The sequence below is a fragment of the Patella vulgata genome, chromosome 1 (assembly GCF_932274485.2).
Source record: "Patella vulgata chromosome 1, xgPatVulg1.2, whole genome shotgun sequence".
Classification (NCBI taxonomy): domain Eukaryota; kingdom Metazoa; phylum Mollusca; class Gastropoda; family Patellidae; genus Patella; species Patella vulgata.
The window spans coordinates 94,903,953-94,918,637 of NC_065879.2; the positions used below are offsets into that span (position 1 = coordinate 94,903,953).

The 14,685-nt window shown below is 33.7% G+C and overlaps 1 protein-coding gene across 1 annotated transcript; it reads right to left on the reverse strand.

The window, feature by feature from the left end:
• Positions 1–4,099: 4,099 nt before the first annotated feature.
• On the reverse strand, positions 4,100–14,409 carry LOC126817744 (zinc finger protein 235-like). The gene is made up of 2 exons (XM_050544887.2): positions 14,278–14,409; positions 4,100–7,212 (listed from the first exon to the last, which is right to left on the reverse strand). The coding sequence occupies exons 1-2, from the start codon at positions 14,278–14,280 to the stop codon at positions 5,719–5,721; spliced, it is 1,497 nt and encodes a 498-aa protein (XP_050400844.1). The 5' UTR covers positions 14,281–14,409; the 3' UTR covers positions 4,100–5,718.
• Between the last annotated feature and the right edge of the window lie 276 nt (positions 14,410–14,685).

A 14,685-nucleotide genomic window follows, 5' to 3' on the forward strand; every position in this document is an offset into this window, starting at 1 on the left:
ACGTCAACTCAACACAAACTAGGTCATTTCAGGACTAACACATGGTTTAATTTGATTTCAATAATTCGTTTGCGCGTAGGGGTCTTTAGCAGTGGGAGAAAACCGGAGGACCCGGAGAAAACCCACAAGGTTAGACAGGCTACAATACTCCTTGTCAAGTACAACCGGGGATTCGAAACCACGCCAGTCGACTCAATGACAGACTTTATGATACAGCGCGCACACGCTAACCATTCAGCCATCCAACCTCCCGAGACAGATCGAATCTGTTTATTTAATTTAAACGATACAGCCAATAGGCTTGGGAGTTTATAGCCTTTTAGAATGTTATAAAAGGGTTAGGGTTAGGGTTGGGTTAGGGTTAATTTAAACGATACAGCCAATAGGCTTGGGAGTTTATAGCCTTTTAGAATGTTATAAATGTTTATATAGACATTTTAATATCACTGAAACTAGGTGAATTCCCTGCAATAACCTATGTTTATTTAATTTAAACGATACAGCCAATAGGCTTGGGAGTTTATAGCCTTCTAGAATGTTATAAAAGTTTATATAGACGTTTTAATATCACTGAAACTAGGTGAATTCCCTGCAATAACCTATGTTTATTTAATTTAAACGATACAGCCAATAGGCTTGGGAGTTTATAGCCTTCTAGAATGTTATAAAAGTTTATATAGACGTTTTAATATCACTGAAACTAGCTGAATTCCCTGCAATAACCTATGTTTATTTAATTTAAACGATACAGCCAATAGGCTTGGGAGTTTATAGCTTTCTAGAATGTTATAAAAGTTTATATAGACATTTTAATATCACTGAAACTAGGTGAATTCCCTGCAATAACCTATGTTTTATTTAATTTAAACGATACAGCCAATAGGCTTGGGAGTTTATAGCCTTTGAGAATGTTATAAAAGTTTATATAGACGTTTTAATAAAATAAAACCAAGTACGAACAATCCAAACCATAAGACAGAATTCGAAGTCCTAAAAAACGTTATAGGCAAAATAGTGTATTCAAGCAAAATAGTGTAATTAGCAAATGGACTGCTCCTCGTGTACAAAATACATGACAAACAGTGGAAACAGGTGTTCGGACGAGTAAGCTTACCCTGCCTGGCGCCACACCCGCCATAGCTGCATCCAAACTATTAGGCGAATTGCCGGTAAAATAGCGTGATTGGCTAATGAACTATCGGTATGCAAAATGCACGCGATGAACTGTGTTTATTGGTATGTGAATAAACAGGACAGTGTTCTTCTGGTTGCGACCCCATTCCAGAAACAAGCATCGGATTACGACTCCTCCACTCGACACAAACTAAGTTATTTCGGGACTAACACATGGTTTAATTTTATTTCAATAATTCGCATGCGCGTAAGGGTCTTTAGCAGTGGGAGGAAACCGGAGGACCCGGAAAAAACCCATGAGGTTGGACAGGCAACCCTACTCCTTGTCATGTACAACCTGGGATTCGAAACCACGCCAGTTGACTCAATGACAGACTTTATGATACAGCGCGCACACGCTAACCATTCAGCCATCCACCCCACCACTCCTCCAAGGACATCATTATTTACATATATTATTGTTTTACTTATTTGCTGGCTCGCAGCCTGGAGGTCGGGTGTTCGATCCCTGCATTGGCCGAGAAAGTTCATCCTGATTTTTCGCTGTGGTTCCCCCTTGTCAGTCATGCAGGAAGGAGGCCCTGACAAGGACAGCTGTTTAGTTGTTCGGATGGGACGAAAAACTGTGGTCCCGTGTACATATTGGCGTGCACGTGAAAGATCCCTTGACAGTTGGAATTCGATGTAAGACTAGTAGGTCGTAGTGCTGCTGTCCGGACAAAATTTCCCTCATAGCACACTGTATGGTAAATGCCCATCTTCATTAGCCCGGTTCTGAGCAAAACAGTAGGACGTTAAACCCTATTTCATTTCATTTACTTATTTGGCAACATATTGTTTACAATTTTACACCTAAATAAAAATTAAGAAAAGATGATAGGCAAAATGACAAGAGGTGTAGAGATCAGAGATTTATATTCTCTTCATGATTCATGAAAACATAGTCGGCCTTGACCCCACGAAAACTGCTGAGGTAGCGACTGAGGCTGTAGATTTATCTGCTTCGTTTGACGAAATCCTATTCAAAAGAAACAATTCAAATTGGAAACATAGAGAACAAAATACTATTATTGGAAACAAAAAATATAAAATTGCCGGTATTAGGTCTAAAACACGGAGTATCACAGGGATCAGTAATAGGTCGGATTCTTTTCAGCCTCTACTCATCACCTTTTGACACTAGAGATAAGGGAGCATAATTTATAGGTGACACCATCGAGCAGGCGGTCTCACGTGACCTCATTGTTTACCTTAAAGCATTATTTTCCTGTGCATTCATTACGCTCTGGTATGTTGACAAACGTTAGTTTTTGTCGTTGACATAGAATTTAATCCAATACGTGGAAACATGGTTCTCTTACTGAGGATAAGAACACGCGGAACGAAGTTTTTACTTGCAATGCCTGGTGGAAATTCTTTCAGCGAGGACACCCATTGTAAAGAAAGATGGTTTGTCATTCCATTAATACGCGGATGATTCACAGTTATTCTGTCTGTTGAAACCAGCGTCAAATGTGGATTTTATCTACACTAAATCTAATCTTGAAAATTATATTGATGATATTAGATGCTGGATGTCACAAAATTTCTAAAATTAAACAACGGAAAAACCAAATATCTTCTTATTAACATAATAATAAATCTAATGTTGCAAATTGTATTGCTGAACTATGAAAACATGAATATCTTATTATTGGCTTGAAAAGTGAATTACCCAAAGTTAATGATAACAATTTCAATAGGAACCTGCCTAATATCCTCATCAAAGTGGGCACATAATATCGGTGCAATATTTGATTGTAACACGAATGTGGAAGACCATGTCAAAAACATTTGTAAAAGTTGCTAATACACAATATTATCATACACACAATATCATCATACACCGACACACCCACACACAATATCATCATACACACACGCACGCACACACACACAATATCATCATACACACATGCACACACACAATATCATCATACACACACACACACACACACACACACACACACACAATATCATCATCATACACACACAATATCATCATCATACACACACAATATCATCATATACACACACAATATTATCATATACACACAATATTACCATACCCACAATATTACCATATACCCACAATATTATCATACACGCCATATTATCATATACACAATATTATCATATACACAATATTATACACAATATTATCATACACACCATATTATCATATATACAATATTATCATATATACAATATCATCATATACACCATATTATCATACACACCATATTATCATACACACCATATTATCATACACACAATATTATCATACACACAATATTATCATACACACAATATTGGCAAAATAGTTCATCTTTCCAAATGCAACTAGATGGTAGATGCACATTATGTATTACCCCTGTCTTATGCTGTCTACACTGGCTACTAATAACATACAGAATAGAATATAAAATATTGTATGAAGGTCCCTATAATTTAACATCATATGATAACAGCTCATTCTACATAACACCCCTATAATTTATCATCATATGGTAACAGGTCATTCTATGTACAGGCCTTCCACTATTTATCATCATATGGTAACCTGTCACTCTATGTACAGGCCTTCCACTATTTATCATCATATGGTAACCAGTCATTCTATTGTACAGGCCTTCCACAATTTATCATCATATGGTAACCTGTCATTCTATGTACAGGCCTTCCACTATTTATCATCATATGGTAACCTGTCATTCTATATACAGGCCTTCCACTATTTATCATCATATGGTAACCTGTCATTCTATGTACAGGCCTTCCACTATTTATCATCATATGGTAACCTGTCATTCTATATACAGGCCTTCCACTATTTATCATCATATGGTAACAGGTCATTCTATATACAAGCACCATTGTTATGGAATAAATTAACAACTGAAATTAATAATATCACTGCTATTGCAACTTTTAAAAATAAAGACATATTTATTTAAAATAATTATCAGAAATTTGTTTGGCCCATGCTAACGTTTAGTATACAAAAAGTTTAATATCATGGATTTAACTGTTCAAATTATGAAAAAACATTGAAAATCAAACCTTAAACTCTGTGTATCAATCCGAAGTCAATCGAAACAAGGCGTAAACATGGTGTATAAATATAATATCAATCAGATGATAACTATGGTCATAAAGCATCCACAAGATTTTTCAAAGTGATCGGGGCCATAACTCTGACAGCAATTATCGGAAATCATTGAAAATCAATAGGCTTCTCCATCTCATGAACTGAACCACTGTATTTAAATTTAAAGTAAATCTAATATTAACCTTAGTCCCTAGAGTGTCCACGGATGGAAGGGGTGACGACAATATATGACTACATTTCAATGTGGGCGTATAAAAAGACTTTTACACAGTGTTCCATTAATATGGATTATCCAGCCAGAGCTTTATTATCTTGTCTTGATCTATAATATGTCTTTGTAAAGCGCGCATAAGCACATTTATTTGGCAGATCATTTTTTACTTGTAAATAAATCAGCAAGACTTTTGTCTTTTGGAGATCGACCTTTTTCCGACCAGGCACCGAAATTATGGAATTTTTTACCTTTTAATATAAGATGCTGCAGAACAGTAGGACGTTAAAACCCTTTCATTTAATTTAATTAGCCCAGTCGTAGCAGAACAGTAGGACGTTAAACCCCATTTCATTTCATGTAAATGTCAAAAGATAAGGGCAGTAAAATGTTTATTTAGATACAAATTCAAACGATTTTACCGTCCAGACGCCCAAATTATGGAATTCTTTACCATTTAATATAAGATGCTGCCCCAATTTATTCTCTTTTAAGTCACTTCTTAAAACATTTTTGTTATAGAAAGCCTTTAACTTATAATTCTGTTCTACCCTTAAACCCATTTGTGATATCAGATTTTATTCTAAGCTAGCCTGTTGTATTTTACTTCATAGTTTTATTTAGTTTTCTTATAATTATGTATATTTATTTTTATTACATATTTTATTGAATTGTATTGTACAGCGCATTTGAACACGCTTTGTGGAAGATAGCGCTCTATAAATGTTAATAATCAATAAATAAATAAATAATAAAATAGAGACTACGCAAATAAGCATTTTCATTACAGCAGACATGATTTTTTCCCGCTTTAAAGCGGATTTTCGCTTTTTGTCCCGTCTGGTTCTGATTTTTAGCGGTCGGTTCCGATTTTTGACAAAGCTTTTGTTACGATATATTGTTCCGTTTTAATTCAGGCACCTTGTTTCAAAAGCGTAATATCATAATAAAAAAATCATTAATTTTTTCCTGACGAATTTCTAACTGGTTAACTCCAAAATATCTATCCATAACTTTAAAATCTGCTAACCGGATGTCCGCGATGTAAACATTAACAGTACGGTACCGTAGACTCACGCGAGATTGAACGAGATCGCCTGTCACTGTGTACAAGTAACATAGAGTTTCTCTATCGTAACATATCTATGATTGTACGTAATCGTCGTCAGTTCTTTTTTTAAGGCAAATGCTGGTAGTAACTGATTTACTACAAACAGCACATTTATACAGTTTTTTGTCTTGTATGAATTCTGACATGTATCTTAAGATTCCCTCTCTGACTAAATGATTTACTACAAACATCACATTTATAAGGTTTTTCACCAGTATGTATTCTGATGTGGTCCTGCAGTTGACCAGTCTGACTAAATGATTTACTACAAACATCACATTTATAAGGTTTTTTGTCAGCATGAATTCTAATGTGTTGTTGTATATTACTACGATGAGTAAATGATTTACCACAAACATCACATCTATAAGGTTTTTCTCCGGTGTGAATTCTGATATGTCCTTGTAAGTCATAACCTCTATTAAATGATTTACCACAAACATCACATTTATAAGGTGTTTCTCCAGTATGAATTCTCCTGTGGTTCTGTAAACTAAAATTCTCACTAAATGATTTACCACAAACATCACATTTATAAGGTTTTTCACCTGTATGAGTTCTGATGTGGTTCTTTAGATGGCTTCTAGTAGTAAATAATTTACTACAAACATCACATTTATATGTGTTCTCCCCTGTGTGTATTCTCATGTGTACTCGTAAGTCATAACCTCTAGAATATGATTTACCACAAACATCACATTTATAAGTTTTTTCTCCATTTTGCATTCTACCATTCTGACTAAATGATTTACTAAAGGGTTTGTCTGCGGTATGAATTCTGATGTGCATCTTTAGATTACTGTTTAAAGTGAATGATTTACTACAAACATCACATTTATAAGGTTTTTCTCCTGTTTGCCCTTGCTGACTAACATGTATTTCACAGTGTTTTTCTAAATCAGTTTCTAAATTAAATTCTTCATCACACAAATTACACTGATAAACAGTTTCAGTATCATCTTCAGTTTGACAATAGCCATCCACAAGATCAGGTTTCTCTTCTTTAACATGACAATATTCATTTACATCATCAATTTTCTCTTCTTTAACATGACAATATCCATCTACATCATCAGTTTTCTCTTCTTTAACATGACAATATTCATCTACATCATCAGTTTTCTCTTCTTTATCATGCCAATATCCAACTATATCATCAGTTTTCTCTTCTTTAACATGACAATATTCATCTACATCATCAATTTTCTCTTCTTTAACATGACAATATTCATCAATATCATCAGTTTTCTTTTCTTTAACATGACAATATTCATCTACATCATCAGTTTTCTCTTCTTTAACATGACAATATTCATCTATATCATCAGTTTTCTCTTCTTTAACATGACAATATCCATCTACATCATCAACTTTCTCTTCTTTAACATGACAATATTCATCTACATCATCAGTTTTCTCTCCTTTAACATGACAATATTCATCTACATCATCAGTTTTCTCTTCTTTAACATGACAATATTCATCTATATCATCAGTTTTCTCTTCTTTAACATGTATTTTATTGTGATTTTCTAAATCATCATATTGTTGAAAAATCTCATCACAAACAACACATTGATGTAATGTTTTAACATCATTAGTTTCCTGTAATATATAAAAGTTATAACATCATTAGTCTCCTGTAATATATAAAAGTTATAACATCATTAGCTTCCTGTAATATATAAAAGTTATAACATCATTAGTTTACTGTAATATATAAAAGTTATAACATAATTAGTTTCCTGAAATATATAAAAGTTATAACATCATTAGTTTACTGTAATATATAAAAGTTATAACATCATTGGGCAAGACTGGCAATGTGCATGTCAATTTACCAAATCTTGCCCAAGCCAGATTACGCCTTTCATAGAAATATTTCTATGACACGTCTAATCAATGACATCACATATTTTTGAAAATAATTTTACACTTTTCTGTTCTTTCTTTTTTAAACAAAATTAATCATACAATTTAGATCTAAATCAAAATCAATTCGGGAAAACGAACGGGGCCAGACATATTCCATGAGTCATGTCCAACAATGACGCCATATTCTTATCGGGAGATGCCATATTCTTATCGGGAGAGCATGCGCAATAAATACTAGCGGTGTTGATTGGAATAACCAGACGCTAGGTCCCAAATATTAGGGATTTATCCCCTTTAAATAGCGTGTGCCAACCGAAAAAGGGACGTAACTCCTTTTTCTTAATTGGCTGTAACAAATATGGCGCGAAAAGTAGGTCTTGCATTACGGCCTCGTGTCGGTTCTCTGCAACTGATACGGGTTCCATTCAACCGAAAACAGTTAGTTAAGATGTCAAGGTTGTTCCACATGGACATTTTGTCACACCTAACAAGGTAAGAATATTTTTTTTCTCCGATTGAAAAGTTTGAAATTTCTTTGCTTTTTTCATGGAAGATACTGAGTGGAAAAAACTTTGCTAAATTATGGATGAAATATTCCTTTATAAGATCCATCTTCATTTATTTCCATAAGTCGACGTAAAAGTCGTAAATATTCAATTTTTGTGAGGTGACCGAAATTTTATCGGCCATATTGTCTTGGCTGAAGGCGTGCCAAATGTAATCTCTATCATTCAGACGAATATTTCCTGTACGCTTTGCACTATGAGGTACTGGTGACCGAGACTATATCAAATTACAGTTAGACGACTGTTAGACACGCGCAAATGCGACTAAATAATTGAAATATTAACAATTTTAATTCTTTGAGTCTGAATTTGTTATTTACGAAAAAAATCTAAAAAATAAAATTAGTTTGAATCGTGTGCTTTATCAATTTCAGTAGTATGGTATAAAAATATTCTTCATCTATACTAATATTTGTCTGCCCCGAGTCTGAAATTTGGGGTATAGGAGTAGCTCGGACCGGGGAATAACATAGGCCAGGTGGCGTTAGTCTACCACTTCCGGTTTCGGGGTTATGACCCCCGGGCTGTTCGGGGTTGGCGGCTACACTAGGTCTGCCCCGAGTCTGAAATTTGGGGCATAGGGGTAGCTCGGACCGGGGAGTAACATAGGCCAGGTGACGTTAGTCTACCACATCCGGTTTCGGGCATTCTGCTAGTATAGTATATCACGGCGTAGTTCAATTCCATCCATGTTTAATCATATTTAGGCCTACTATAATTTTTCAGGTTGCTGGAGCTTGGTAAAAGATTTGATTGAAATTTAGCTGCCTTATTGTTTTTATTGTTATTGGTATAGTTTATTAGGCTACAGGTTTTGTTTGTATGGCATATGATGGTCATTTGTCAAGTTTTATTTTTTGTTATTTTAAAATTGTAAAGCATATAAAAATGTTATTTTATAATTATTCAGAGAAAACTTAAAATTCTGGTTTGATTTTATCATTTCAACATCAGAAAGAAAACCAGTTTCTAAGATTTAATATGTCTTTTTAGTTATTGTGATATTGTTATTTTTTCCAACTCCAGTCAGAAATAGACCAATTTCCTTTAATTTTATCCCAATTAAAAACGATCAAAATAGTTTTATTGTTGATTTTAACTTAGTAAATATGATGTAGACATATGTACTGTACATGTAACTGTTTTTTGTTCCTTACGATTCATTTCCTTTTATTTAGTTTCATATTTTATTTGATATTTCATAACTGGTCAAAGAAAACATAGGCCTACTTCCTAGTTTGATTTTATTATTCTATAATCAGAAAACCAATTTTCAAGATCTAATGATTTTTTTTTTATGATTTTGTTTAATATTGTTATTTTTATTACTTTTCTGTACGAAATATTGCTGATTTCCTTTAAATTTTGTCCAAATAAAAGGTAAAAATAATATTTCTGTGGTAGATTTCAGTACATGTGTATATCTAGCACATGTGAGTAAAATTTGAGCCTGTACCAAAGTCATTCAGTCAGTCAAAATATTATTTTATCATTTTTGCCCGTTTTTTACAGAATTTTGGTAAATGCTGCTTACCTATGGGTATATAAAACCAGCTACAAAAATAAAAGTTCTGAACCGATTTTGACAATTTAAACAGATTAATGGTTCTCATAATTTTTTCAAACTGTGCGCAAAATTTCAGGTCTCTAGATCAAATATTTAATTCTGGTTGGCACATGCTACTTTAAATAATAATAATAATGCTTTATTACACAACTGCATGATATATACACGAGTATGGTAAAGCATACAATACAAAGTACAATACAATAATAAACATCAAAGAACTTAGAATAAGGTTTACAGAGGTTTCTAAAAGTATATTAAATTATATTACTAATGCTTTTAAGGTATATTATATTAGGCCTTACATATATAGCAAATGGTATTTAATGTCTGTTCTTAAACATTTCATATACGAATGTTGCAACATCTTGTATACATTTATCATCGTTCATTATATGCATAATAGAATCATTCAAACTAGTTTTATTGTGGGCGGAGCAATGGAGAAGAACGTGCGTTTCAGATTATTGTGGGCGGAGCAATGGAGAAGAACGTGCGTTTCATCTTCTACTTCTCCGCTAGTACAATTTTTACAGGTCCTCTTATCCCTGGGGACAAAAAGTTTTTTTTATGCCTTCCTGTCTCTATTTCAAGATTATGTGCACTGAGTCTAAACTGGCTCAGTGCCTGGCGTTTTTGTTCATCTGGTAGATCCAGGTATTTCTCAGTATCATAATCTGTCTTAATTTTATAATAAAAATCATTTTTTGTGTTAGTTGTAAGGCAATTATTTAAGTTCTTAACAGTTTGTCCTTTTTCAAGACTGAACATCAATATCCCTCAATCTTTGTTTGAACATCTGTAGAAAAGCGTCTGTATTGAAAGACTGAGAGATAGGTTGTTCATACAATCCACCCAGTCCAGTCTCCTCTAAAACATATCTAATTTGATTACTCCATTTACTGCTGACATTTTTCATTTCATCCAGAGCAGACTGAAGTAGGGGGTTGGCTTGTTTTGATTTTGATTCGATCCATGTCTTGACCAGCCTGTATTTAACATCAAGAAGAATCGGAAACCGACCAACTTCAGCTAATACAGCAGAGTTTGAAGTTTTATTATGAACATGCAAAAAGTGTTTACAAAGATTTAACTGCAGCTTTTCAAGCTTGTAACAGTTTGTATGGTTGGATGTAATATGATCGCCCCAGGAATCGCATCCATATAATAGTATGGGTTTGACTAGGATATCAAATAGTTTTATTTTAATGTTCAAAGATACATCAAAATTTGAAAAGGCTTTTAAAATTTTGAAAAATGCTTTCAATGCTTTATCGTTTAAATTGTCAACGGCTCTAGTTAAAGAACCAGAACATCGTATAATAACACCTAAGTATTTGTATTCTTGAACAATTTCTAGGCAGTTTCCATTAATATTGAATTTGTCAAAAAGTTTTCTTCTTGATTTATTAAAAATCATTACCTATGTTTTTTTAATGTTAATTTTAAGTCTCCATTGCTTGCAATATTTATCAACTATATTTAATGAGGTTTGTAAACCACTACTTGATAAAGAAAACAAAAAAATATCATCAGCATATAGTAATGCAGGAACAGGGGTATCATTTAATTTAGGGACATCAATAGAATGATTTAAAACATATGGAAGCTTGTCAATAAAGATGTTGAATAATAACGGACTAAGGTTATTTCCTTGCATGACACCTACTTCATTCATAAAAGTTTCACTTAGTGTATTTCCAACTTTGACTTGTAGTTGGGTATTATGAAACATATTTTTTAAACATTTATAAACATTACCATTTACACCTAAATCTAATAGTTTGTAGAAAAGACCTTCTCTCCAAACTCTATCAAAGGCTTTATTAAAATCAATGAAACAAACATAAAGGCATCTATTCTTCTTGAAACACTTATCAATTAAAGCTCTTAAAATTAAGATATTGTCAGAGGTTTTATAATGTTTTCTAAAGCCACACTGGAAGTTAGAGGGAACATTAACACTATTTAAAAACTGGGTTAACCTCTCAGTTAATATACTAATAAATAACTTTCCAATACAGCTTGTTATTGTAAGACCTTTAAAATCATTCGCACTCTGCTGTGATTTGACCTTAGGGATCGGTACAATATAACCTTCTTCCATCTATGTTGGAAAAAACCATGCCTTAAGCAACTATTAAATATTTCCACTAACTTTAGTGAGATATGGGTTTTAAGCGCCTTAATAATTTCATTGCTTATTCTGTCTAATCCTTCACTCTTCCCACTCTTTAATTTTGTAATGTGAATGTGAACCTTCTTGAGACTAATAGGCTCATTTAACGTATTAGAATAAGCTCCTGTTTGTTCCAAATCTTTCAGTTTTTGTTTGATATCAATCATGAAGTTATTATCGAAAGAATCAGTAGAATTTGCATCTATTTTACCCAAGGCCTGGAAGTGAGATTTCATGGTTTTGGGATCAAAAAAAGTTGATTGATCTTGTTTGTCTTTAGCCAAATCATCAAGTTTACTGATAACGTCCCAGAAGAGTTTTGGATTAGACTTATCTAAATGCTCAAGTTTAGTAAGTAATTCATCTTTGAATTCACGCTTCTTAGATTTAATCAGTTTCGTGTACTCATGTTTTAACCTATAATATGTTTGACGTACCGTTGGGTCATTATGAAATTTTTCAAAAGTTTTAGCATATTGCGACAGACGTCTTCTCATTTGTACACATGATGTTTCAAACCATGGTTTAGCATTTTTATTCCTTTTCTTGAGTATTCTAGGTTTTAAACATTTTAAGCAACCAGTTTTTAGAACTGTTTCAAGTTGTAATACATTGTTGTTAATGTCAATTATGTCATTGGTAGTTTGAAAATTTAAGGATTTAATTAACTCATTTGCATTAAAATATTCTTGCAATGATGTTCTTGATTCAGCTTCCCACTTGAAACATAAAAGACTGAAGGGTATATTTGAACTCCTTACAGTGGAAGCACTAATACAATATTTCACATCAAATATAAACCAGATCAGACAATGATCTGAATAGCTAGAAAGTGGACAAATTCTGAAGCTAGAAATTTTTTTATACAAGGAATCAGAAACAATTGTATAATCTACAACAGAACGACCGTTATACTGGTAAGAGGTATATTCACCAAATGAATCGCCAGGGGTTCTACCATTGAGTATACGAATTCCGGCCTATTTGCAAATATCAATTAGTCTCTGACCTTGGTTATCTTTCTTTTTATCTTTGTTGTATCTACGTCTGCAGTTGTCACTTACATAGTTGTTATATAATTGTACATATGGTGAATGCGAGTCATTTTCTACAAAGTCCGCACATTCACCTGTCCTGCAGTTTAGATCACCAGGGCTGGCCACGAATAAATTGATGGCGAGCAGATGACTGCTCACGCAAATTTAGGTTTGGGCGAGCAAGGCGAGCAATAAAAATTGCTCACGCAAAATGTTGTTTGCGTGAGCACACATTTTGTAACATTGTTTCAATTTAAAATCATTAAGAAAATTGCTATTCCTGGCACAAAGTTTGCAGTAAACATGTGTGACCATCGCTTTCTGTTTTTGACAGTCATACGTACTCTTCTTTATTAAAACCAATTTCCATATGGATTTCTTCACCCCATGAAATAAATGTGGATAGGGCAATCAGGTTGCCTTTGGCCATTATTACGCTTAGATTGAAAATTATACGACTGCACAATGGAATAAAAACCGAAGTTCTGATAAAATAGGAAATACCGATAAAATATTAGTTTGAAACGTGTTCATTTAGCGTGAATGCCAAATGCCGGATGTAAACATTCTTTACCTTTGACTCAATTATCACGTGTTTGTTACTGGTGTTCGTAGGAAAACCAGTCATGACGTTTTAGTAACACAAGTTGCGAGTAACTTTATTAGCCAATCAAATTTCAGGAGGAAATGCCGCGTGCAGCTGGGTGAATCTCAGTTTGACAGACGAATTTATGACGTTATTGACATTGTTGGGTTAGTTTCGGCAATAAACTTGTCAATATTTTGATTATTTTTACAGGGTTTTCTTAAAATTTTGCGCGAGCAAAGACTGCTCGCGTAAAAGTAGATTTACGCGAGCACAGCGCGAGCAATTGCTCGCGTCTCGTGGCAAGCCCTGGATCACCACTTATAATGATGTCACCCTTAGTACTAAAATCAATTATTTCATCGTTTAATATTTGAATAGTATCATGTTTGGAACCTGTTTCATATAGTGTTGATGAGACAGGTATACTGTATACACATGCCATGAAAATATCATTGGGTAGTTTAAAAAACTCTTTTTTAAATTTTATCCAAATGATGTCGTCACTACATGATTGAAAGTGGTCAATACCTTTAAATATCTTATCTTTTATATAGACCAAAACACCACCTCTTCTGGCTGTTTTTCTATAGGAATGGAAAAATTTATAGTTTTCAATACTTAATTCACTTTCTGAGTTAGTCCAAGTTTCCAACAGACATATAACATCAAACTGGTTGATATGCTTGTTGAGAAAGTTGGGGTCACTCAGTTTATATCGAATTCCAACTGCCAAGGGATCTTTTACGTGCACGCCAATGTGTACACGGGAATGATTGGTTGGATTTGACTTAATAAATCATTTAAATAAAACGATCGTTAGCCTATGTGTTGTTTTGTTCAATCCAAAATCACCTCACCATTATTTTGTTAACAATTTCTGTTGTCTATTTGTGAGACTTTTCTGTGACTGAATGATGATTGTTTATAAAAACACAACAGGGGATTGCTGATCTGTTTCTCTTCTCAAGTAAAGAAAATCGCTGTTCAGTGAACAAAGTAACGTCAACTTCCGGTAGAAGGTTGTATACATGACCCAGTCTCGGATCTCCCCAACCCGAGAAGTTCACAAAAATACTATCTCCTTTGAAATTCACTTCATTGAATTTTGATTTTATTATCACTGCTTTTTCTGCATAAATATCGCCTCTAAATTCTTGGATGTTCGTTTTATTTGAATGTCTGTGTGCACATGCGCAGAAATGGTATTCTCAAAATTTGCATTGAGAGAACCGAACTCTCAAACGGAGACTGGTAACGACTCTATC